At 39.6% G+C, this 25,134-nt stretch overlaps 1 protein-coding gene across 6 annotated transcripts in view; it reads right to left on the bottom strand.

Annotated features, from left to right (window-relative positions):
• Window positions 1-8,763: 8,763 nt before the first annotated feature.
• METTL4 (methyltransferase like 4) overlaps window positions 8,764-25,134 on the bottom strand; it is a 37,814-nt gene continuing 21,443 nt past the window's right edge. For 4 of the 6 annotated variants that reach the window (XM_040588615.1, XM_040588606.1, XM_040588605.1 and 1 more), the window contains 2 exons: window positions 15,269-15,343; window positions 8,764-10,617 (listed from right to left, as the gene is read on the bottom strand). In XM_040588615.1, coding sequence (XP_040444549.1) covers window positions 10,439-10,617; window positions 15,269-15,343 — 254 coding nt within the window. In that variant the 3' untranslated portion in view covers window positions 8,764-10,438. The other 2 variants (XM_040588609.1, XM_040588613.1) reach the window with 2 other exon arrangements.

Here is a 25,134-nt window from a genome sequence, read left to right as displayed (position 1 = left end):
ATGCTTGCAGGCTGCAGTGAGGAATACACCTCAGATCAGATCTTTCCAGCAGGGATATCTAGGAGAGTCACGAGGATCACTGAAGTCCAATGCTTCCTGAACTTCCCATAAGTATCCCAAAAAACTACTACCTTCAAGCTTAACTGAAAGTTACTGTAGCAGCAATATTAATTCTGGGAACACTTAGCAATCTTTCCAGCCCTTTGGCTACACTTAAAACTGTCACACTGCAAGTGAGAAATTTGCCTGTTTAGAAAAATAGTAAAAAGTAATCACAGAGGGGATAAAAAAAAGGAATATTCATGAGGCACAATGAAAGTTGTTATTCATTTATTGAGATGTTATTTGCCCCTTATTAAAGCTCTTTATTTACATACTCAAGAAAAGTATACAGATGGTGCCACACGGTCATGAAAATATTTCAGTATTTTCAAGGGTTGCATGAAAGACAAAACAAAGCAGCTGTAACTTTAAATCCTGGTAATTTAAAAGATGTTGCTCTGTCATTATTATAACTCATAAAAAATGTATTGTTTCCATAACAACCACCTCATCACATGTGAGACTGCCTGAAAAACTCAAGCTTTCTTTAACCAGTCAGATACATGGGCCAAACCTGAAAATAATTCACCGATATATTCATGACACTTTCTGTCTTTCTTGTAAAATGAACTTTAATGCACATAATTCCTTTTCAGCAATCATTATCTTAAAAAATCTATAATCAAAAGAGTCTAATGGATTCTCTTTTTCCTCCTAGCATTAGAAAATGTCTGGGAATGACCACATTTCTTCAGATAGAATAGGGTAGATGAATGCATTCAATGTACGTTCTCTTCACTGCCGCTATTTTCCTGAAGCTCCACCGTGTACCATTTGAATAACACTCAACATAAATCCCAGATGGTGGCAGGAATTGCAAATGATCTAGTGTGGTAGCCCCTGCATGTATGCAAGGGTTCATTGAAAAGAATTGCATTTTAATGGAAATAGAAGGTATGCCACCTGGCTCCATGTGATTAAAAAGCCTACAGTAATGCAGCCGCATTTCCCAGTCCTAGGGGCTTGAGACAGATGGCTGAGCACAGGTCCTGCTACTGAAGTTGTATAGTCTAAGCAGAAAGACATAGTACAGCTGTTCACAAGGAAGGATGGGCAGCATGTCTCTGTACCCTATGGCAGGCTACACTACGCACTGTCGCAGGACACAGGTGCCTGGTGACGCAGGGAGCGGTGCAATCATACGGCTCTTGGCTGCCCAGAAGTCATCTCTGCAGCAGCGGCCACTTCATTCCTGCCCTAGACCTCCACAGAAAATGGTTTCCTCAGACTGTGACACTGAAGCCACCAGCCTGAAGCATCCAGCAGAGAGATTGACTCCTGAAGTCCCATTCCCAGGTAGCCTAATCACCAAGTTAATAGGTATCTGGGGATATCAGTTGAGTTTAGAACAAAAATTTCAGCTTTGATGAAGTGGAGGTTTAAGTTATGCCCTCCAAATTTTAGTTTTCACAAACTAAATTTTTGCGTTTTCCAGCAAACTTTTGTTTTCTGGGATTTTGGTCTGCCAGCTCTCCTCTGCAACACAAACGATGTTTAATGTGCTCCATTTGATAATAAATGTTTTCAGTCTTAAGTCCTCTTAAGTGACATTCAACAAATAACTACATTTTTCTCTACCATATTTCCCTCTATTTAAATATGGTTAAATATGATTTTCAATTTTGGAAACATGCTTTGAGTTTTACAGGTCAGAGTGTTTGCCTCAAATCCCATAGTAATGTTGCTTTCCATGCTGCTTCCACTTTGTGTTTCCTGAATGACTTTGTGCTCACACACGCACCAGCAGTAAGTGCCCAAACTAGCTTTGTAAAGTGGAAGGAGTGTTGTGCACTATTCATTATACAGTTCAGGCTTCAGCAGATATCCCTTTTCATACATCTATTATGAAGATGGAACAGCCCAGAAATATGTTTCTCCTTCAACTGAAACCCCAGTCTATTCTGCTACTATATCTTTGTTTTCGTACCCACAGACTATGCAAAATTGACCTCTATAAAGGGGGAGAAAACAGAAAACCAGTACAGAGAATTTATATGGTTCCGAGGAATATATATATGATGTCAGAGGACGGCAGATTAGAGAAATCACAGGTCTGATTCGTTCTGGCAATTCCTGTATTTCCTCTGTTATTCTACAGAAATGCACAGGCAACCGGTAAAACACCAGCCCTTGGTGTACAGCTGCCTTGCTGATACCTTCCTCCCGCAGGGGAGGCGGGGAATACAAATGACTTGGGGAAAGTTTTATGGAAAAGATGAAAAGAAAAAAAAGGAAGATAGGACAAAACCATGAGTGAATTCAACGCACAGGTTCAGGGAATAGATAAGGACAGTGTAAGGAAGAAGGATGCAAAAGATCATTTCTCTCACGAGTCACTGCTAGAAAACACATGCTGAGTCACAGGCACTATAAGCAGTAATTTTAGGAGAGATGATTATTAGCTAGTTGAACTGCTATGTGAAAGGTCCCTCAAAACATTAATTTGCTTTTGGAAGTATTTTAGGTCTTTCAAGAAATATACAAAAAAGTCTTCCCTAAAACCTACCTCTCTGTCCAGTGAGCTCTGAATTGCAATGAATTAACTGTTTATTTTCCTCATATTCATATTCAAAGGTTATATGTTAAAGTCAGTACTAATAAGAGGAAAAATAATGGTGCTCAACTCCCACTCCCAAATGAATCCCTCCTAGAATTTTTTCATGTTAAATGTTGAGATTCTTATGCAACTGTATTTCAAATTCACACACAGACACACTGTGCTTACATATTTAACTGTGCTTTCTATCTTACAGACTGAATCACTAGCTGAAATGTCCCTTCTGGCCACATTTAAAATCTTGATTATAATCCTTGATGAAACAGAGAAGTGAACAATCCTTGCATTTAATCAGAATAAATTAAACTAATGAGCTTTCCTAGCAGATTTATTACTTTCTTATGGATGAAGTTCCCCTGGCTGATCATATACAAGCCAAAAAAAAAAAAAAAATCTTATATAAGGGGTGGGGGCCATAATGTTTCACTTGAAAATAGTAGGTTCCTGTTATGGCCCTAAGAAAAACTAAGCTTGTACATTGTCTTCACACTTGTATGAGGACCAGATAGGAAGGGTCAAAAGCAAAGTTCAGAACTGAGACTCAGCAAAGAGGTAGAGAGATGCAGGTTAGTGCCAGGGATGGTTTTGGCTAATAGCAGTCCTGCCCAGCACTAGGAAATAGGCTTTAGTTCTTTGCCATTACATTCCCATAATGCCAGAGGCTGTTTCGGTATCACTGTAGAATATACGCCCAAAAAAAGTTTAATTGCATGTACATATTTAGGACTAGACATGTAAAATGGTAATATCTTCCACTTAAAGCAACTGTTGGACCAAGTTTCCTTTTTCACCAGGAGAAACAGCTTCGGGTGGAGTTCGATCTTGCCAACACAGAGCTGTTTCTCTGTGACAGGGGGACAAAGCCTGGCTCCTGAGCTGCAAGAGGAATCAGGTGGGAGAGATTTTCTCCTTGAGCTCCCAGCATCTCTCAAGCTCTGTCTGAACAAAAAGTATTCCCTCTCTTCACGTCTGGCTCAGGGCTGTACCAATGTTTGTGAAGGGTCTGACTGGAGTGTCCTGTGCTGTTTCTCTTTTTTCCCTACCTCTACAACCCCAGCAATGTCACCTCCACATGTAATGGTAATGCCCAAGCAGATTCACAAATGTCTGCAGTTTGGGCAATGTTTTCAGTTTAGTTTAATCTTCTCTGTAGCAATACCAGAAGGATCTTCGTGGTTGGGGCAATGACTTTTTTTCATTCCACACTTACCACACCACCTGAGACACTTTTCAATTGTTGTCAGTGTCCTGGATTCCTGAACTGCAGATGCAAAGACATAAAACTGTGGGTTTCTGGGTAAATTGCAAAATGTGCAGAAAGATACCAATATTTGTCTTCCGAAGTTCTGGAAAAAGCACAAAGATCCTGAAGAATGATTTTCAATAAAGTTCAGAGTTGGTCGACAGCAGAACAGGAGAAGGCATTTCCCTGTGTGAGGTGAGACAGTCTGAGAGCTGTGACCACACATGAACTTTGATGGGCAGCAGTTAGCAACAGGACCACAGATGGTGTAGCCATAAAGTTAAAGAAAGTTCAAGGCATGAAAGAACACAGAAACCTCTAGATCTGAGAAATATTAGTTTTCCCTTGCAATCCTTTCTCCTTTTCTTTCAATCCTGACAATCAGATAAAGTGTGGGAAGCCAGCTGTCTGGAAGGGGAAGGCAATCAATCACTGCTCTGCGGCCTTCAAAAGGGGGGACTCAGTTGCTGCTTAAGGACAATCACTGGTCTGAGCCAATTCCTGCAGACTTTGTATACACCACATGTTTGCTTCTTTATCCTACTTTGATAGGAAAGTATTTTCAAATGGAATTCTACAACTTTGTTTTCAGACTTCTTTCTGGTGTGCTTTTCACAAAACAGAAGAAAAGTGCTTAATGTTTCTACTTCTGAAATTTTGGTCATTCATACTCAGTCACTTTAGAGCAAATAATGCCGGTCCAAGGACATGGGTAAACTTTGTATACGTGCCTCTCACAGAGCCTTTGAGTGGCAGGCACCTTGGTAAAACAAGTGAGTAATGTTGTCTTCTATTGCAGACAGAAGTTGTTCCAGACGCTGTCCTCCGGCAGCAAACTCAGGCATAAAAAGTCTTCTGGTCCAGTGGAGCCCTCACAAGCCTGATCAATAAATCAACTGGTTATTGCCTGGCAGGGCACTAGCTCTGTAATTATTTTCTTCTGACTTTCTTCACACCTTATGAAATAATAGGTGAGTAAAATCTTCCACCCAAAAAATCAAACTGAGACACAGAGATACATAGCCAAAGTGATAGTAAGAAAGCTGGGCAGCTGCTTCATTACAGAGTAACAGGCTACCAACATTTGACTGACATTCTCACAACAAAAAACAAACAATCTCTGGCTATTAACATTCATTCTTCTTCCTCTTGTATACCTCTTTCAGAAGTGATAATCCTCTGATAATTGCTGATGGATTCTCCCTAAGAAAGAGATGGGGCTCCAAGCACGCTGTGCAAAGGCAAGCCCAATAGAAACAGAATTGGTATCAAATTCCATGGCGTTCTTACTTTTCTTTTGTCTATGTTTGCTCCTTCTGGGTGACTACAGTTTCAGTGTAGCATACCTGGAGAATTTCATTAAGGAGGACCAATGGAAGCAAACCTTCCCCTGCCCAGCACATGTACTCTGATTTCAGTTCAGTTTCAGTTTCAGCTTGCGTGATTTCTGCAGGAAGCAGTTATACAGAAAACCAAGTCTTGGTTGTTCTTCATTCTTAAACTTTGATTACATCTGGTAAATATTGTGCCCTTAAGTCATTTAATAATTCCACTTTTCCACTTTGAAATAATATCGCTGCTGTATGAAAGGTTACCTGAAGGGCCAATTCTAATTACTGAATACATTCTGCATAAAAATATTTAGAATTATTCCCAAACGTTTACCAACCACAGATTCAATAATATTCTTTTACAAGAATAGTGTAATTGCTGTATGCCCATCGAGCTTTATTTATCTTTCAGATTTAAATGCTAGGTTACTTCAGTTGTGGATTTCTGGACTTTTTGGAAACAGGTTAATTAATTTTGGAAACAGGTTAAACTAAGTGCTGGTTGAGAGGATAGTATTAATCAATATATTGCCGTTTGCAAGACATTTAAGACTTGAACCCCCCATTAAATCCAAATCTATCCTCACAAGACTCTGATTATGGAAATGTATGCATATATTTCAGTGATATTAGTTACACATCCACATCTACCTTGGACAGACAAATAAAAATATACTTCTGAGAGTTAAAACATGGAGTTGTTTGGCACATGATAAGGTAGATGCAGCACCTCAGTCTACCACCTATTACAACAGAATTTTGTGACTATACAGTTATAATTGTTCTATAGCAAATAGATACTTTCCAAATACAGTCATGGAATAGAAACAGATAAAATTCAGAAGTTACTTGTAACTTTTCATGATAAAACCCTCTGACTTTTACATTGATTAGAGTCCCTGATTAAGCAAATATTCATTTGGAGTCACTAGATTATATCCTCCATCATTGTACATGCTGTTAATTTATGTAATAAAAAGTATAGCAAGCACAGAATTATCTGTCAAGAGTATTTGCAAAAATAAGGCACTCAATTTCAACAATTTTGTTAGTTATATTATAAAAAATTGTCCTGTTACCATACCTATAATAAATCATAATCTTTGCAAGGATTTAAAAAAAAAATGGCATGACAGTCATGTGAATAAATAACTCTTAAGGTATCTAAATGGCAGAATAATATCTAAGGTAAGCAAAGCCTTCTGGATCCTTCCCGTACAAACTACAGTCATATAGTAAAGACAGTGCAAAGTTCAGTAAAGCCAGCTCAAAGGCTTCTGTGAGCTTCAGGAAAGATTGATCAGACCATGACAAAAGCGCTTCAGTCAAATATAGATAGAGCTCACATTCATTCAATATTGGTACGTCACTGATTTAAAAGAGAAAGAGGTTTTCTGTCTTCTAAAAAAGAACATCTGTGTTGAAAGTGTGATGTAAAAACCCTTACAAGTAGACAAATTAAAATGGATTTTCACCAGGCTATTGGGTCACACACCTGTAACCCAAGCCCCTTGGTTCCCATCAGATTTACAGTGTCTGTTCCAAACCATGAGGCACTTTCCTGTTTAAATTGCTAGGGCTTTACATTTAGCACCGCAATAATATGGGTGGTTTAGGGGAATGATATTTTCTCCGCAGAAAAGGAGATCTGCTATGGCTCGAACCTCCTGGCTAACAAAAAAAAAGTGACCTTGGCTGACAGCGGGCATGCACTATTTCAAAGTGAAAGGCAAATATTTGACAAGGTCATAATAGACTCAGATAGAACTCTCCAAACCCATACCATGTGCAGCCTTAACGTCAGCAGGACTCTGTTGTAGTGAATATATCTATCCATTTCTTCAGGCCTCATGACTATGGTGGGCCTGAGGTAGGGGTGCTGGTCTTAAGCTGAGATCTCACCTGGGGCTGAGGTCTGATTTACAACCAAGAGTGAGTGTTCGCACACCCACCAGCTGTCTGTGACAAAGATAAGGGGGGCTCTAACACAGATGCAAGCACAGAATCTGACACTTCAACCTTACTTTTGTTGCCATTTCTTAACAAAAGAGACTATATGTGAGGACAGCACGCTACTTTCTGCTGACCTTAGCTGTACCAGTGCAATGGAAGATTCAGTCCCTCTCTGTTAACATGTTGTTAGACTGCACGGCCCTTGGTCTGTCTGGTTGTTGGCCTTAAAATGTGCTATTGGAAAATACTTCATTTGTTTCCCATGTTTAGTCTATGATGACCTCACCAGCCGAGGCAGATTTAAGTTTTATTTAAAAGAAATTAAGAGAAGCAAAACAAAACAAAAAAAAACCCACATAAGAGGGAAATGCCTACATTTTCTGCCTCTGAAGTGAAATTCTCTATAAAGTGATTAGATGTTGTTGAGCTTCCTAGTCAAAGAACAGACTTTCCCTGAGGAATCCCTAGTGCCAATTCTGAGCACAGAAAAAGATGCTATGGGGAAGAAGAAAGTTCTCTAAATAAATCTTAGCAGAAGCCTCAAATGACCAAAACACAACTTGAAATGGTCATAGCCACTTCTTCCTCAACATAACTTCTCATACAGTCCCTGTCCAAAGTAATGGGCAGAGAAGAAGGGTCCTCAGCTACCAGGAACTTCTTGGTGGAAAGCCCTTCTGGTTTTACAGGCATGAAAGAAGCCCAAACTTGGGCCTTATAAGGCCAAATATCATTTGAAAACTGCACTCCAAAGTCTTCACCGCTTTAAGACTTCACCCAGGGAAATCAAAAGTAAATGGGGAATAAGGGTGAATGGTGCACTTCACTGGCTGGGCAGTTTTGGACGAGATTCCAACACTCCTACATATACTTGAGGGTGCTGCTGGCACCAAAATCTTCTTGTTTTATTCTGATGTTGCTTTGCACCTAGTAAAGTGAACATTCAGCTTCAGGACAAATATTATCTGCCTTGAGAGGTTCTTTGTCTTCCAAACAAAGCTTTAGCTTTTTTTTTTTTTTCTGAAGAATTTCAGCTTGATGGATATTGGCAGTGGAAAGCGTGTTAAATAATGCATGAAGGGAGGGATGGACACAAGAAGTGTCAGTTTTCCTTTTTATACCCTTTTCCCCTGCAGCCTTTGAAACATATTTTATGCAGTTGCTTTATTATTCATACAAATATATAAAGGCTAACCCTGCACATTAGGCTCTGATGAATATACTGTGCAAATTCATATGCAAAGCAGATGTAACCCTCAGGCCATTGGCACATGCCCAGCTGCAAAAGAGGTACCACCATGTCATGCAGCATTTTGTTGTTTCTGGCAATCCTCCTGTATTAAAGTCAGGAATTCAACTAAATGGAACAAAGGCCGTATATTTTACATTCCTTTACACCCAAAGTACACGCACAGATCAGCATCCTATCTCTGACCTTGTGGGATTTTTTGCTGTCTCCAGAGTAAATATAGCTGCTGTTGCTATTGTTCCTTCTCTTCAAAAATATCCACAGTTCTGTCAATGATTTGAAAGCAGTGGTATAGTAAGGTATTACCTCAAAAAACAGATTCCATACGTACAACAAATGCTCTTTATTTCAAACACACATACATTTGTGTTTCTTGCTCAGAGCTACATTATGACTAAAACAAACAGATGATCACTTTCAGGAAATATTCTTTCTAGTCTTGGCATCATGTATTTTCAGAAAGAAAATACCTTAGTTTACTAAGAACCTGCCATAACATTAGTGTCAATATGGAACTGAAGTATTTTAAAGTATTTGCTCCAGCACAATCCAAAGTGAATTGAAATCATTGGGAAGACTTTTACTGTGTTTCCTGACCCTAGTCCTTTAATCTCCTCCAGCAATCAGTCTATCACGTATTGATACACCCACCTAAATAAAGTTGAAATACTTGTGTAACAGAGAACAATTAGTTGAGAAAAGCAAGAACAAAAAAATACTTTCAAAGAGCAATTTCTACTAAAAATTTTATATTAATATTTTACCACTTGGCTAAAACACCAGAGAAAACAGCATATTATAACCCTGAATGGTGACATAAGAAATCCATTAAAATCCTAATTAAAGTGCATTCTGCATAACAGCAAGTCTTGGCAGTGCAAGTCATCTACCAAACACTATGAAATGCATTGGAGATTTGGAAAGAGCATGTGCAATTCTTTTAAAAAAAAGATATAATATAGCTTAAGAGACAAGGAAGTTTAATAGCATTTGACTTGCCCAGCATTTGAAGTTTGCCTGAAATTACACATTCATCATATAATCTGGTCCCTATAAATGCTGTTATTATTTATCCTACCCAAAGCTATCAGGCTATCAAGCTTGGGGTCCCAGTAAACTGGTACTGTACAGACATAGACAAACACAGCTTTTGCCAGAAGGGCTTAACACTTGTATCTTTGATCCAACAAACGCTCTCCACCATAATCTCTTTGGCATTAATAATTTATTATACTTAATGAGACTTCTAACATGCAGAAAATTAGACAAGTCATTATGTCTTCAAAGGATCATTTCCTGCCAGGCGAAAGTAAGAAAGCAGCAGATACAAGGTAGAGGAATGATCGTTCTGGCTTAGACAAAGAACTCGCTAATTCTTTTTTAAGGTGTGAATTAATCATCTCCAGTTACCTCTTACAAAACTATTGTTACTTAGTTTTTATATATAACTCTATGTCTCATCTTCTTCTCAAGTGTTGCACATCTGTCGATTAGCATTAATGTGATTCAAGGCTTTGCTAAGGTCTGTTTGCTTGATCGGCTTTTTAAAAGCTTAAAGTAGTTAATTTTGTCTCAGGTTTCTCCTTGGTACCAAGCCTAACTTCAAATCAGTAAAATTACTCTTCTCTCTCTTAAAACATCCTTCATTCATCTCTTTGCCAGCAGCAATTCTATTTCTTTTACATAAATATTTGTGTTTCTTGACACCATGACAGCCAGTTCCCACAGCTGTAAAAACATGGTCCTTCTCATCTTCCACTGCTTCTTCCCTTCCTTCTGATCTCATGTGCACCAGACAGAACTAGACTCAACGGATCTTCACCAAAAGAGACTACCCCCAAGTCTTTCCTGGGTAAGGCTACCTGGTTCAGATTAAAACCTCAGATTCAAACATACTCAGAAAGTTGCTCTTGCTTGAGCCAGCTCATCTCGGTAACACAGAATCAGAAAAGGAAGTTGTTCTTGTCATGTAGGAAGGGTTATTTCATCCTTGTGAAGAAATTTTAAGAACAAGTTTGAAATATCCTACCAGAGTCAACACCTGTTCCTAAACCTTGAGCTTCTGCAAATATGAGCACAAACATAAATTTTCTTCCGGCTCCAAAAGCAGATGCTCCTAAAGGTTGGCAAAGCAGCAAGCACGGGCGCTGCGGAGCACTCTCGACTTCACATCTCTCTTCCTCTGAAAAACAGTGAATTGGAGACATTCAAACTGAGATGCAAAAGCTTCCAGAACATCTCTGAAAGCAGCAAATTACCCTTGCAGGAGAGATCTGAAAAACATGTCGGCAAAGGATGCTGCAGGTGCTAACTTTAATGGTTTCTGCATCCATCTGCACAGAGGCTAAATCAGCCTGTGCACTTGTGTTGTCTGGGTCACTTTAGAGTGAAGCATACTTAATAAACCAGACGAAAGCAAGCCATGAGAAAAACAGGAAGATGCTAAACCAGGGCTGAGGTCAGCAAAGTACAGATGCTGATGTAAGAAGGTAGGCCAGTTTCAGAAATAATAGGATATGGATTTACACTGGGAATACCGAGATGGTAGGAATAAATAATGTAGACGGGTAATAAGACTAAAGCGCCTGGATCTTAGACTTTTAGCTCTTTCTTATCTCCAGAAGAGATTAATTTTCACGGTCTGATCTGCTTTCCGCTTTTCCATTCAATTGTCACAGATCCAGCTCTCACTTCTTTAAGCTGTGGGACCAGTCTGTGGAAGGAGAAAAGTGGGAGATGAAAATAGACTTTACCCACTGTAGAGACTAAATATTGGCTCAGAACTGGTCACTGTTTCCTTAAGGGACTTTGGAGGAAGAGACTGCAGCGAAGATGCAAGATTCATCTGGTTTGTTTCAGCATCTTATGCTGCTCCAAGGCAGCACAATTTATAGCATGTGCAGAACTAAGGGAAGACCTACTGAATCACCAACTTTTGCCATATTTTGTGACCAGGATGACATCAGTGTTACATCTTTCCTTTTTTTCTTTTTCTTTTCTTTGGGGGGTGGGGATTTAGCATCTGGGATGTTCTGCTTCTGTTATGATTTTTTTAACTACTGCATTTTCATTGTACCAGAAAGAATGCAAGCGTCAATGCTTCTTGTGTTTTCTTCTGCATTCACCTTGTCTCATTCAAATTTATCTTAATAATTATACATTACTCTGGAGCAGAAAAACGTGTCCTTGTTTCTGTCATAAATATTGCACTTAGTATGCAAAGTTGGTTTTAATCTTCAAATTGGTCTGTATATATATATAGATAGTGCCTTACAGCATTGTTTTTGCAGCCTTAATGGGGAAAATGTACGCACTGGGTCAAAGTAATTGGATTTCATCTGAGAAGCAGCATTTGAATGAAATCAATAAAGATTCTGTCATCTAATATTTTAAGTTTGGTACAATGAGTATACTGCAGGTCAGTGTAAATTCATTAAAAAGATCAATGTGATGGAATTTGTCTTGGGTGCCTTGAAATATCCTAGGGTGACTTGAAAGGAAGTTGCCAAGGAAACAAGAGATGCATCTCGGAGAAACATTTAGGTGTTTTAAGTTGATGGTTGAATTCTACTGAGTTTATAAGATAATACAATATAGGAAGTTGTCATGGAAACAAAATTCAACAACTGGTTAATGAATCACCAAGCTGGGCAATTACTGCAGGTGGCTGTATCAAACCAGCTTGGGCTAGAACATCCTTAAAAAACGCAAACTCTCCACGGGTTTTTGATTGTTGTTTTTTAGCCCAGATAAAAAGAGCAAATGGTGCTCAGGCACCAAAATGGCAGATGCAGTAGCAAAACTATTAACAGATAGATTTCTTTATAGCTGGGTTAATTTTGGATATTATAAATCATAACTTCTTAACTAGCATCTAGAATATCTGCTATAGTAATAAACCTGCTTTGGATTTCAAATATACTTCTCTTTTATTATTGTCCATACTAAATGAAGCATTTTAATTACAAATACTTTTAAAACTCAGTTTGTGTCTTGATTGGTGTCCTTTCTCTGCCAAAGGCTTTTTGTTTGCAGTGGTGTTTTGGTTTTGCTTTTTTTCCTGGGTTTTATTCCCACATCTACTTTTCTTCAGTAATAAACCCTTGCTGAAGTTATTTTAATTTCTGTAACAGAACATAACAATCATCTTCCAGGATCATGCAGGCATCAATGTTTTCCTTCCTTTATTATTCTGTTTCAACTTGTCAATTTCCTTTCTTATTAGATATCATCACTTCTTAGTTTGTGTACAGTGCTTCAGGGTCTCAACACTAATGTGAAAATTCTTCTAACTTTCTACTAAATTCAAAGAAATCCAAGAATATATACAGTAATATGCAATCCATATTCTTTTTTAAATGTATTAGAGGAAACCATGACTAGCACTCTCAAGGAGATAAGCTGACACAGACACTGTAACTGAAGATATAGAGGGTGTGCTTTCATTCTCTTGGATACAATCAGACTACATCTAATGTATAGATAAGATACGTAAGGTAACACTTCTGCATGGAAATCCCTTTTCCAAAGCTACCCATAAGTTACAATAATTTGACATCCCCAATAAAATCCCATTTTTAGCCCTCAAATAATTGTTTCTGGGAAGTTTTTTCTAGCTAACACTCATCCTAAGAACATCATGCTATTTAATTTGCTAAAAAGCTCCTGGCCATTATGTTCTAGGATCAGCCTGTCACTTGTTAAAAATAACAGCTTTTTCAGATGTTTCACAAACATTTCTGTCTCCCTTAAATAGCAAGGAATTAAGATGTCAGATACTGTGTAACAGCATTTATAGCTACCTCATCATTTTCAGTTAGAGCTAGTTATAAATTTTACATTATGTCATTTCCCTCAGCTACACACAAAAACTGTACAATTTGAAGTGTACATGTGCTTGCACAGGAATGGTGGTAAAGTAAGCTTGTGCTGTTCACTTGGCCAGTAGAAATGTCATACGCCTTTAATGAGGTTTAGGTTTTTCCTGAACTTAAAAAACCTTCACCTTGACCCTTTCATTCCTTCCTCACCACTGTACCTCAAGGGTGACATAGGCTGGTGCAATATCCACATGCCCTGTGGTGCTGACTGCCCTCCACCTACTGCCCCAGCTTGCTCCTCATCCAGGGCAGCATTGCCTGCAGCTGCACTGGTGGCTGACAGGAGAAAAAATAGGAAATCCAGCCCAAAAATGCAAAATTTTCTAACCCAGCAAGACCCCTCTGATTTGGTGTATTTGGACCTAAAGAAAGGCAACGTAAGATGCAGTGTTACTTTCACATTTGTCTTCACATCAGCTTCACACAGTCCAGATGATTACTTGGGCAGAAGAAATAGGAGTATATAGCTCCCACACTTTGATTAAAAGTCTGGAAATTTCAGCACTTCCCCAGACCTTTGGACGATTTCCAGGAGAATCTCAGCTTTTATATAAGTTTCTAGACTTCATGGTAATGGAGAAAAAGGTGTTTAAAAGGTTTAGAAAGAGAGGACAAAGAAACTAACTCCTGTGTAGGATTTTTTTCTATGGTTTTTTTAACATCTCTGTATTTTTGAGAGGCTTAAATCATAATACGTGAATGGTTGGGACTGGTCAAGAATCAGGACTCTAAATGTGAACCATTTTTAGCATGAATGCATGCCCTTGGAAGCCACACACAATTTCTGTCACCGTCATTCCTCCTAGCAGAAAAACTAAATAGAATGAGGATTTCACTGAGCACCAGATGCTGTCCCTGAGCTATGAAGGGTACAGTAAGATAGAAACAAGCAAAAATATTCATTGTCATTTTCAACATTGTAGCTAAGCCTACCTTGCCCTTAAATGTATTTTGCAACCTGTATGATGTTGTGATTGTACAGCTTTGTGCTAAAGATAATAAAATAACCTTGAATCATGCTTCCTAGCAACACAATCAATTAACTGGTTACATATGGACAAATACTTGAATATATTGTATTGCATCTGGATTCTATGTTATACTTCTCTCGTATACTGCATTCAATTAACTCAAGGCTGTTGCTAGTTCCTGAGCATGCCGCAGAATAAAGTCCTTTAGAGAAAGGACATTTGTCTTTTGTGTGTCAACATAATCAAACTTTCAACTTGAATGAATCCTCTGAAAGTTTAATTTCAACACTATTAGTACTAGAAAGTCTCTTTTTAAGGCCTGTTGCAGTTTAAGGCAGCAGAGGAAGCAGATCAGACTCTGGCTTCTTGCTTATTGCCCAAGGATGGTGCAGTCAGCTGGATAATGACAAAAATGTGTCTTTTTGTTTTCCAGGTTTGCTATGAAGTCAAATGCCAGATGTTCTCTGGGTTTTTTTGGTAGAATTTATTACAAGTTATTAACTTCTTGAGATCTTAATTAAAGGGGCATGGGAATAAGAAACATTAAAGTTTTTTTTTCTTCTTTGTTTCCTCAACTTTTTGCATTAACTAAGTAACAAGAAAAAAAAAACAACCAACAAAAAGCTTGGTTGTAACAGCAGCATTTGCCAGCAACTGATTTTACTTGATGTTATGCAAATACAAGTTGAAGAGACATTGAAGCCCTGGGAGTCCAGGGATACACAGTTATGTTACTATAATAATTTTCCTTCTTAAATGCTCATATGGGTTAGCATTTACTCACGCAAGAATTACTGGCATCACTGGGGCTTCCTGCGTACTTTGTAATCACCAGTGCTATCAGATTCACTCAGGGATAACAAATTGTGCTTTACCTAACTAATACAACCAGCATTTCACATTTTGACTACTCACAAAAGGCTATCTGCATCTCTCAAAAAATATTCGTGCTGAAGTACTCACAGAAATTTAATGCAGGTACCTGTGAAATTTCCAGCAGGTCTATAAATGTAAAGGCAAAACTCTTCAAACAATTCCTTATGAATGATCTCTCCAACTGTAAATGTGAAAACAGAACCTTAAAAAAATCAAGTCCTTTTTCCATTAATGTAACTTTCAAAATGAACAGGTTTGTAAGCTTTTTAGTCTTCAAAAGCATGGCTGAACCAACTAGAGAGGCCAGAGCTGTCTTCCCAGGAGAAGTCTGTTAAATAATAAATATAAAAACCAATAACTTTCAGGCACTTCAAACCAGGCACAAAATACAGACAATTCACAGTAGTTAGTCAGTATATCAGAACCAGGGATTCGAGACATTTTTTTTTCACTTGTGCAACTCAGAGCAGTTTCTCACTGAAGTGCTATTCACACAAAGCATCCAAAGCAGAGAAAAACATCTTGTGCACCGAACTTCCCATTAGGAAACACAGCTTGTGATATGGCAATTAAACAAAAAAAGAAATTAAATCTATACATAAGCCTCTCAAAGGAGGAGCAAAGGAAGGTTTTTTTCTTCTGCTGTTTTGGGGAAAACCCTCCCATTGCTTACATGTTCCTTCAGAAGTTTTCAACTCTTCTAATCTGTAGACCTCCCTGCAACTTCCCAGTACAGACTCAGGGCAAATTTAAGCCTATGGCCAAGACACCTAGCAGGGACTGAGCAAGAAAAGGTCCATAAAAGGGTGCAGGTTAGGACAGAGCATCCAGTCAGTCCCTTGGATAGCATAACGACGATGGTCTTGCACTGCAGGATGTGAGCATGCACACCCATGAGCTAAGTCTGTAGCAAAGTCGGTACAGTTTGGCCTCAGTGGTGCAGAGCACAGAGGTGAGGCTGTTAAATGCCAATTGTCACTTGCCAGGGGGCTGCAGCCTCCAGGGTGGACACCTCCAGCAGTGGCACCACCTTCTCCTCTAGTTGAGAAACCAGATCACCTGGGTATCAAACCTATCTGCTGCGGGCCCTGCTGACCCCACCAGTGGCATCCTTCATCCTAGGGGGAGAATTCTTGACAACTTTCATTCCCTGTGCCGGACTGGGCACAGCACAGCTGCATTGATGAGTTGGACATTCAGAGACTGCCTTTCAGCAGCACCTTGGCTTTAGCTTGTGCCCTTTGCTGGGCCAGCAGACATCTTTTCAGAGCTCAGATAAGCCCAGGTGAAAAGTTTATGTGCACTGCTGACAGACAGATTTGTACTAAAATGTAGGTGGGAGCCTGAGTTAAGCCGGCAGTGAAAACATGCTCTCAGTCTAGATGATCCATCACAAAAGTGGCGCATCCAACATGCATCAATGCACATTTACTGTCCTAAATCACAGCGTTGCTAGTGTCAGGAAAGAAAAATGAATAAAGCAGAGGGAAAATGCCAGGTAAGGACACAACACGATGAGTGAAAATACATATGTACATCCATAAGCACATGTACATACACGTACACTGCGTAATGTAATTGCATTTCCCTTGACAAGACCTTCAGGAAGATCATTCAATTTCAGCCATAACATATAGCTCCAGTTTCTTGGGTGTGTCATAGATTTTGTGGGCTGTAAACTATCAATTGATAGTTTGGGTTTGAAGGAACCACCTTCATTCATTTCACTGAGAGTAATAATAGTGTGCAAAGCCACTGATTAAAATGGTAACCTAAAAGAGGGCCAGAATTGACAGAGAACCTCTCCGCTCCCTCCTGTCTTCTACTCGCTTCCCACTCCTCAGAGCTGGATTCCTTAACCTTTGCCACAGCTTGCTGGTAAATAGTCTGGGCTAAAATTAGATATATAGCAAAGGGTAGGTGTTACCATCTGCTGCATGTTGTTAATTCTTGATGGCCTGATAACATCTATTTTTGATGTTCTTTATTAGCTTTCTGGAGAGGAGAATACAGGGATAGGCCTCTAGTGCCACCATCAGTGGTTTTCAGTATTTGCTGCTTTTCTTCAGTTGACAACCAGCTTTTCCGCAACAGAGGGTTTGTAGAAGAACATGCTAGGTAAGACAGGAGACCACGCGATATTCACCTCTAGCACACAGGAAAAGAACTGGCAGTGACATCTAGCTCTGCTTTCAGCTCATTCAGTAACTAGCACATCTTCTTTTACACAACTGTGGACCATTTTCTCTGCTGTGATCTTTTTGTTGTCGTTGTAAGCAATAGTCAGATTTGAACTGAGCAATAATAGACTATGCATCCATTTTGGTTGTCTGGCAAGACAAAACCTATCCCAGACAGAGAGCACATTTAAAAACGCATGCACACTGCAAATATACACTTAGACTGGCAATGAGTGACTGATGGCTATATTACCTGTTGAACAAAATAAAGTTCTCAATCAAAGTAAGTCTTAGGCTATTCTATTAGTTGGCTGAGGAAGTACCAACTGTACCTGCTAAGCATTTCTATTATTCAGAGCTAAAGAAATACAATACTCTTGTCTCAGCTGGATTTTCAAGAGTCAGGTGACTGTTTTGTGACATTCAAAATAATGTGAAAGCATAAATAAATGTCAAGCAGATCTAGGTCTAGCATGACATGAGATCAATTGCTGTGAACACCACAACGTACCACAACATTGTCTAATAGAATGCTGACCCTTTACATTACATTATTTTACACATTATCCCTCATTACAATGTTCTGAAACCATTGATTCTGCTTTTTCTCATCTTATTCCAGACCCTCCATTTTCATTTTTCACCTACTATCATGCTGCCAAAGACGGAGTAAGTAAACCATCTTTGTGACTTAGTAAACCATGCTAAGTGACTTAGCATATATGAAACTGAGCTTCTTACTCAGTAATGAGCATGCGAAAAGTGATTCTTTAAAAAACACAGCTGAAGGCCTGAGTTGCCTTTCCAATCTTTTCCATTATACACGGCTAAGCATTTTGCATCATGCACAGCTGAGCATACTGCCAACATAAACTGGGAGGAGAAACTAACTCAGAAACAAGCTCAGGCCACACAAGCTAAACAGAATCTTCGTCACAGGTAAAATTTTCAAGAAATAAGTGAAAAGTTCATTAAATATTTCAAAGGTTAGTAGTGCATTGCAAGTTTTCACTAGGAATCCTAACCTTTATACCGACCCTTTATTTTGGAATTCAGACTTTACGTAGACTTCTTACTTTTCTCTTGGAGATCCTCACAAAGCTTCCCCATTACATGCTACCAGTCACCTCTTCCTAGAGTTCCTGTTGGTTATACCCAACAGTTCTCTTTCTTCTCCTAGGTGCTAGAGATTCAGTCTGACACCACCCGTAACAGGTAAGTGCTTCCTCCTCTAATGAACCAGATGATGCACCCCTCAGCTCTCTCTCCCCTTGAGCTGCTGTCCTGGCTGGGTGCCTCTGCCTGACCAACCTGCCCAAAGCCCTTCCTGAGAAGGCTTACCTTTGTCCTTCCAACTGGATGAAATCACCAACTAACCAAGCACCGCTCTCAGGACTGGCAAGTGGATTTGTTTTCAGCATCTCTGTGGTGAGTCACTGAGACAGATGTACTCTTCAGGCTAGCAAAGTCGCATTGCCTTTTTATGAATAGCTGAGGTATTTGAAACTGCAAAACAACTTCCCTTAGGAGGCGAGTGAGCCTCAGCCTGAGACAGCTCAGGCCCTCCTGGAAGACTCACTGCCTGGAAAAGTTAGAAGGTAAGAAATGGCAACACCGTCTGTAAATGTCAAAGAAGAGACTTACTACTCACAAATGATACAGTAAAGATCCCCATCCAGCTGGAGAACTCTATATGATACTAAGCTCTCCCCAGACATAGAGCTCAGTTGGGTATAGCTGGAATACTTGTAACTGAAGTAGATAAATGCTTTGGCTGCTTTTAGAAAGACTCCTGAAATATTTGGTCTTTTTTCTATCCAAACAGATTAAACAGATTTATATTTCCACATGAACAAGCTATACTAGGACAAGCAGATAAAAGGGAAATGTCTGCAGGTAAAAGTGTTACCATAAAAGAGAAAGCATAGCTCCAACACACCGTGTGACCTAGAAGTGAGAATTGCTAGATACTTAGCTCAGTGTTTCTAAGGCTGTAGTTTGTGATGTTTCTAAAGGTCAATAAAAGACATAAAAGATGTTAAAAATGATAGACAGCAAGAGCAGCTGTAGTTCATTGCTACAGCAGGTGGGATACGAATGGAGATTATAACACGAGGCTGCAACGTTCACAGGACAGGGAACTGCAAGTACCCTTAACTGCTAGCAGCAGCTCAGTTCCTTCCAGGCAAAGGATTAAGTCTAAACACATGCAGCCTGTAATTATGGCTTGGTTTGATGCCCCTGCAAGAGACATGGAAGGAGCTACTTCTGCTGCAGGGAGTGAAAAGGCTGGGGTCACGTGGAAAAAGATGAGTCAAAAAATAGTCACAGATGGTTTAGAAAACACTACGCCTGCCTTATAGGGAGCTGTCTGTTGTTTTCTACAGTCTGAATAAGCTGAGAAATTCACAGAAGGGTTCATCAGCAATGGGGAAAGTGGACACCGGGAACGGTCAGGTAAAGGGCTATGGCTTTGCTGGTGTAAACTAGCACAATTTCACCAACTTCAGTGTAACTTCCCAAATGCATACGAGCTGAGGATCAACACATGTACCTCCAATAACTGCTACACAGAAAGATGAGGAAGAATACAGGTCTTGCAAAAATGAAGTAATCATCTACAGTACCCACTGGGAGAAAGAAAACTAAGGACTTGTATCTGTAAATCTTACATACTCCCTTCTCTCTCACACACACAAAGACAGAGTATGTAAAAGGATAAGGACTGTTTGCTAATCTCTGGCTATTGCAAAGGAAGATAAGCAATGTTCTGTAATCAGATCTGTATGAAGCTTCCATCTTTTCATAATAAAACATTCATGTTACAGATGCCCTGACAGATTTTACCATCTTGCCATTTTATTGATTCTTAAATAGGAAAGCTATCATACTTCTGACTGCTTCTCATGAGGAGACTAATTAGATTATTTCATCATCTGGTTCATCAAAGCAGGAAATACTTAAGTGTCACAGCTGGTCTCAGACTAAATATCTAGTACCAAGATTTTAAATTAAAACTATTACATCTTCACTGGGTAAGCATTTCATAAATGGCTAGACAGTAAAAAATGATGAAGACAACAGATATAGTCTCACATCTCTGGGCTGCAAAGGGAGTCTTAACTCTACCGGCGCATCTGGATTTATTTTTACTTGGTTTTGCTACTACTGTCAACAAAGAGGTTTTGCATAACATTCAGATCTGGAAAACTCAGAGTGCTAATTTAGATTTCCGGTAAAGACTTAGGACTTAACAACTCAGAGGCAACACCTTCATTTTAAGTGAATCCCCTGTTATTGACGCAACCTTTCCAAGCAGAGTACTCGCCACTATGGAGAGATCAACTACAAGGAAGTGCATACCCCACAGAGAGGACCAATCCCACTGTCTGGTCACTACTGACTGCCCATCATTCCTCTCCAAATCTGTGGGATATCTTCTTCTTTTGCACACACAGCTTAGTACAATAATCAAATCCTCCTGTAAAGAAACACGTGTGACAAAGACATATGCAATTTTATTGTGCTTCACCTTCTCACACCTGTATGCAGAGGACAAGAATAGACAAGGCACTAATTTAAAATAATAGTGCATTCCCCCTAGTGATCTGGAGTGAAATTGCCAGCTATTGCCAGCAGACAGTCTGCAAAAAGCCTAGGCTTTTGAGGTCGCCTTAAGACCTCAAAAAGAGCAATGTGATAATGGTTAAATCATTTCCTTTAAAAAGCATTCTCATTAAAATCCTATGTAAAAGCAGAGTCTTAGTATTATTATAATACCAAAACCTCAGTAACTTTGTTATGGAATAATGCAGTCCTGTTTCTTTTACAGACCTATAATGTCATTATGTAAATGGCTATACAAAGCTATGATTGTATCAACAAAATGAAATTGTGAAATTGTCGTGCAAGACAGTTCCCAGTCTCTGTAAAAGAGGCTTTTCAGCACTAGAAAACCAGAAAGTTTCCTCCTGTAATGGTAGGAGGAATGTTAACATTGTTGATTCCTGTTGCCTTTTTTAGTTGAGGGTTATCACAATTAACCTTGAAGATCACAGGACCAAAGAATTATATGTGTGAGTTGCATCACACAGTGAAAATTATAACATTATTCAAATTGCTCTTATGTTCTGCACTTCCTTGACCTTATTAGAAATTTAGAAATCCTTATAACTTTTCCTGCCCATTAGTTGATCAGAAATAGTTCTTTGCAATCTAAACCCTCTTGTTGTGTTGGGGGGTTTTTTTTGGCTTTTTTGTTGTTTTTTTTTAATGAGCTAGGCTGCAGGCCTTATAAAATTTTAGATGAGAGTTTTGACTGGGTCACTTTAATGTGGGAAAAAGTATTTTTATGTCAGAACTGTCTCTTTGAAGTTATGTGAACTGACAGGTGAACCATGAACCTTAGGAAAAGACACATATTTTCTGAACTCAGCCTAAGTTTTGGAGTGCACAGAATAATGAAAGATACAAAGGTCACATAGTTAAAACCACACATTGAAAAGTTCGAGTGCAGGAACAGTGTCATAAAAATATTTTCAATAAGCTGTCTCCTGAATTAATAGTGTATAACTGTCACAAGTACTATTAAACAAAACAGTAAAATTTAGCTACAAACTTCAGTTAATGATCCTGTAAAATCATGATCCACATTGCTTGGTATTTTTAGCCTATTAATTGTTAGCAATTATTTCAGTTACTGACATATATAATAATTTCTGCCTCATTGTGCTGGGCTTGGCTGGGGTAGAGCTAATTGTTTTCATGGTGGCTAGTATGGGGCTATGGTTTGCATTTGTGCTGGAAACAGTGTTGGTATCAGAGAGATGTTTTACTTACTGCTGATCAGTGCTTACACAGAACCAAGGTCTTCTCTGCCTCTCACCCCACCCCACCCGCGAGCAGCCTGGGGCGGGGGCATAAGGAGTTGGGAGGGGACAGAGTTGGGACAGCCAAACCCAACTGACCAAAGGGATATTCCATACCATATGACACCATGCTTAGCGTATAGAGCTGGGGGAAGAAGAAGGGAGGTGTTCAGAGTGATGTTGTTTGTCTTCCCAAGTAACAGTTACATGTGATGGAGCCCTGCTCTCCTGGAGATGGCTGAACACCAATGGGAAGTGGTGAACAAATTCCTTGTTTTGCTTTGCTTGTGTGCGTGGCTTTTGCTTTACTTATTAAACTGTCTGTACCTCAACCCATGAGTTTTCTCACTTTTACTCTTTGGATTCTCCCCCCCATTCCACAGGGGGAAGATGAGTGAGCAGCTGTGTGGGGCTTAGCTGCCAGCTGGGGTTAAACCACAACGGTCCTTTTTGGCACCCAACATGGGGCTCAAAGGGTTCAAGATAATGATAGGTTTGTTTGGAACGTGCTAGTTCAGATTTATTGGTGTTTAGCTATTAATCGGCAGGCTTCTGTGCTTGCCATGGGGCTTGTTTGCCTTAGTGTGTACTAGTCTAGTGTTGGTTAGTGGCTGTTTTTTGCTTTCACTGCTTGCCTCTGATGCTATACTGCTTATCATCTTAGTGTCCTGTTCATGGGAACATTTCGATAGCAGCCATGGCGATGCGCTGGGGCTGGCAGGTGGCCAGGGCATTGCTGCTGTTTCTGGGCTTCTGTACTGGACAGGCTGGAACTCCAGTGTGAGCTCGAGTTGAAGGGACTGTGACCTGCAGTTGAGTCCACGTGGGAGCAGGAGACTCCGAAGCATCTGTGGCCATGGGTATGTCCACACCAGAGCAGGTACATCTTGAAGTATCCGTGGTGTTTCTGCTTGTCTCCCCAGCCCACTGCGGGGGGGTAGTGAGCAAGCGGCTGTGTGGTGCTCAGCTGTCAGCTGGGGTTAAACTGCTACAGTCCTTTAGGCAGTTTTGACCCTCATCTTGCAATTTGTATGAATAACACAATTGTTTATCTGGGTCCTTCTTTAAGCAAAATAGTTTTTTCAAAAAGGAAAACATAATAGAGAAAACAAGGTCAGAAATTAAATGCACATTTTTGTACTTTCTGCAATTGACCTGTAACCAGCAACATGCAATGTCCACTGTGCTAAAGATGCTGGCCAGTGGAACTACACTCACGCTTCTGTATTGAAAAATGACACCATCTCCAAAAAGGCTAAGAGATGGATCATTACAGATTGTAAAGTCTCAAACGTATGTATGAGCTAGTCCACAACGGTGGCTTAGAGAGTCGTGAGTATTGCAGTGGCACTAGCTGTGGACTAGACTATGAAAGTGTACAATTCTCTTCCCATTATTCCACTGCAGTATTTCCTCGCTACAGTCCTTCATTTTCTCACACATTAACAGAAATGCTGTTTAAGGAAGGAAAGAGAATGGAAAAAAGAGGAGGTCTAAGACAGGCCAAGGTGAGGAATATCCTACCAGTTCCAGATGCTTATGGGACTGTCAGCTTCACAAGGTTTAATCTGAGGCAAATAGAGGCAATGTTACAGATAAAGCGAGAATGACTGACCTCCCTTTCCCTCAGCAGAAAATTTTTGGGTTTTACAAAAGAAAAGGAAAACTGGATAAGGATGCCCAATATTCCAACTAGTGATAAGCAATACACTGATTTATTTTAAGACAATTTACTTACTGACAGGGGAAAAAAGAAGACATAGCACTGTGTATTGAATGTCAGGGAAAAATCTTACTCAAATATTTGCCTTCATAGCATTTTATTAATAGTATGTTAATCATGAATATGATCTCCCTAGCTGGGCTGAAAAAAGTCATCTGTATTCAGAGGCAGGGCTATCACTTCCATTAGTGTCACCAAATAAGGCCTCATTTTGTTCTTTTGTTATCAAACAGGTAGCACCAGAAAACTGGTAAATAAAATTCCAATTGTTGAAAACAATCCTGCTATGGTACTGTTGTTCTGTTTATCTTACCTACTGCTGATTTGTTTCTATCTTCATTCCTACGAATTAGGCGACAAAATGATTAACAGAGAAATCACAGATCTCTCTCACGTGGTTTGCACACCTTTATGTCCCTGTGACAGCCGCTAATTTCACTATTGCTACAATTTCAAATCCTAAACTCCAAGAGTGTGGCCACGTGGTACTTCAGATGTCTCAAGATGGCTCTTGTTGCATAATCAATGATGCTGTTGCTTGTGTTTACTAAGCAGCCCCTCTTTCTTCTCTCACCTCCACCTACTTGTTTCCAATCCCATGCTACACTCAGTTACATACAGTTCTTTGTGTGAACAGGTAACAGATCAATTCAAATTGGGTTTTCCTAAACCACACAATTTTATGGCAAAGCCTTCCCAACAGTTACATGAAATCTAAGGCGATTCCAATAACACTAATGAGACTGATGCAACAAAATAAAGTTACTGATGTGTAAATGGATGTTTGTTCGAAGCAAATCAGTTGAGAAACAGAAGACAGCAAAGGAGAAAGGAAGCAGAACTACACAGCAATAACCAGAGCTTATGGAAAGTCAAACTTATTTTGTCATAAGTAAATGGCAAACTACTAACTGAAATATGTAAATATGCTGAAATACGTAATATAAATTTCAGATTTTCTCATCACAAGGAAAAGATTAAAAATGCAACATTTCTTAAGAAAAAAACCACAGGGATTCCAGTGCCAAGACCACGGTGTCAACTGTGTCTCCCAGCCCTTCTTCTCATACAACTGAGAAGGAGCTGAAAACCTAAAAAGCCGGAAGGTAGGACCTCTGAGGAGGACCACCTGCGGTTTGGCAGCCAGAGCGCTTCCAAGAGAGGATGCCTGGAAACCGTGAGCATTTTGGGTCTCAGCCCC

The sequence above is a fragment of the Falco naumanni genome, chromosome 3 (genome assembly GCF_017639655.2).
Source record: "Falco naumanni isolate bFalNau1 chromosome 3, bFalNau1.pat, whole genome shotgun sequence".
In the NCBI taxonomy this organism is placed as follows: Eukaryota; Metazoa; Chordata; class Aves; order Falconiformes; family Falconidae; genus Falco; species Falco naumanni.
This window is presented reverse-complemented; position numbering and strand designations above follow the sequence as displayed.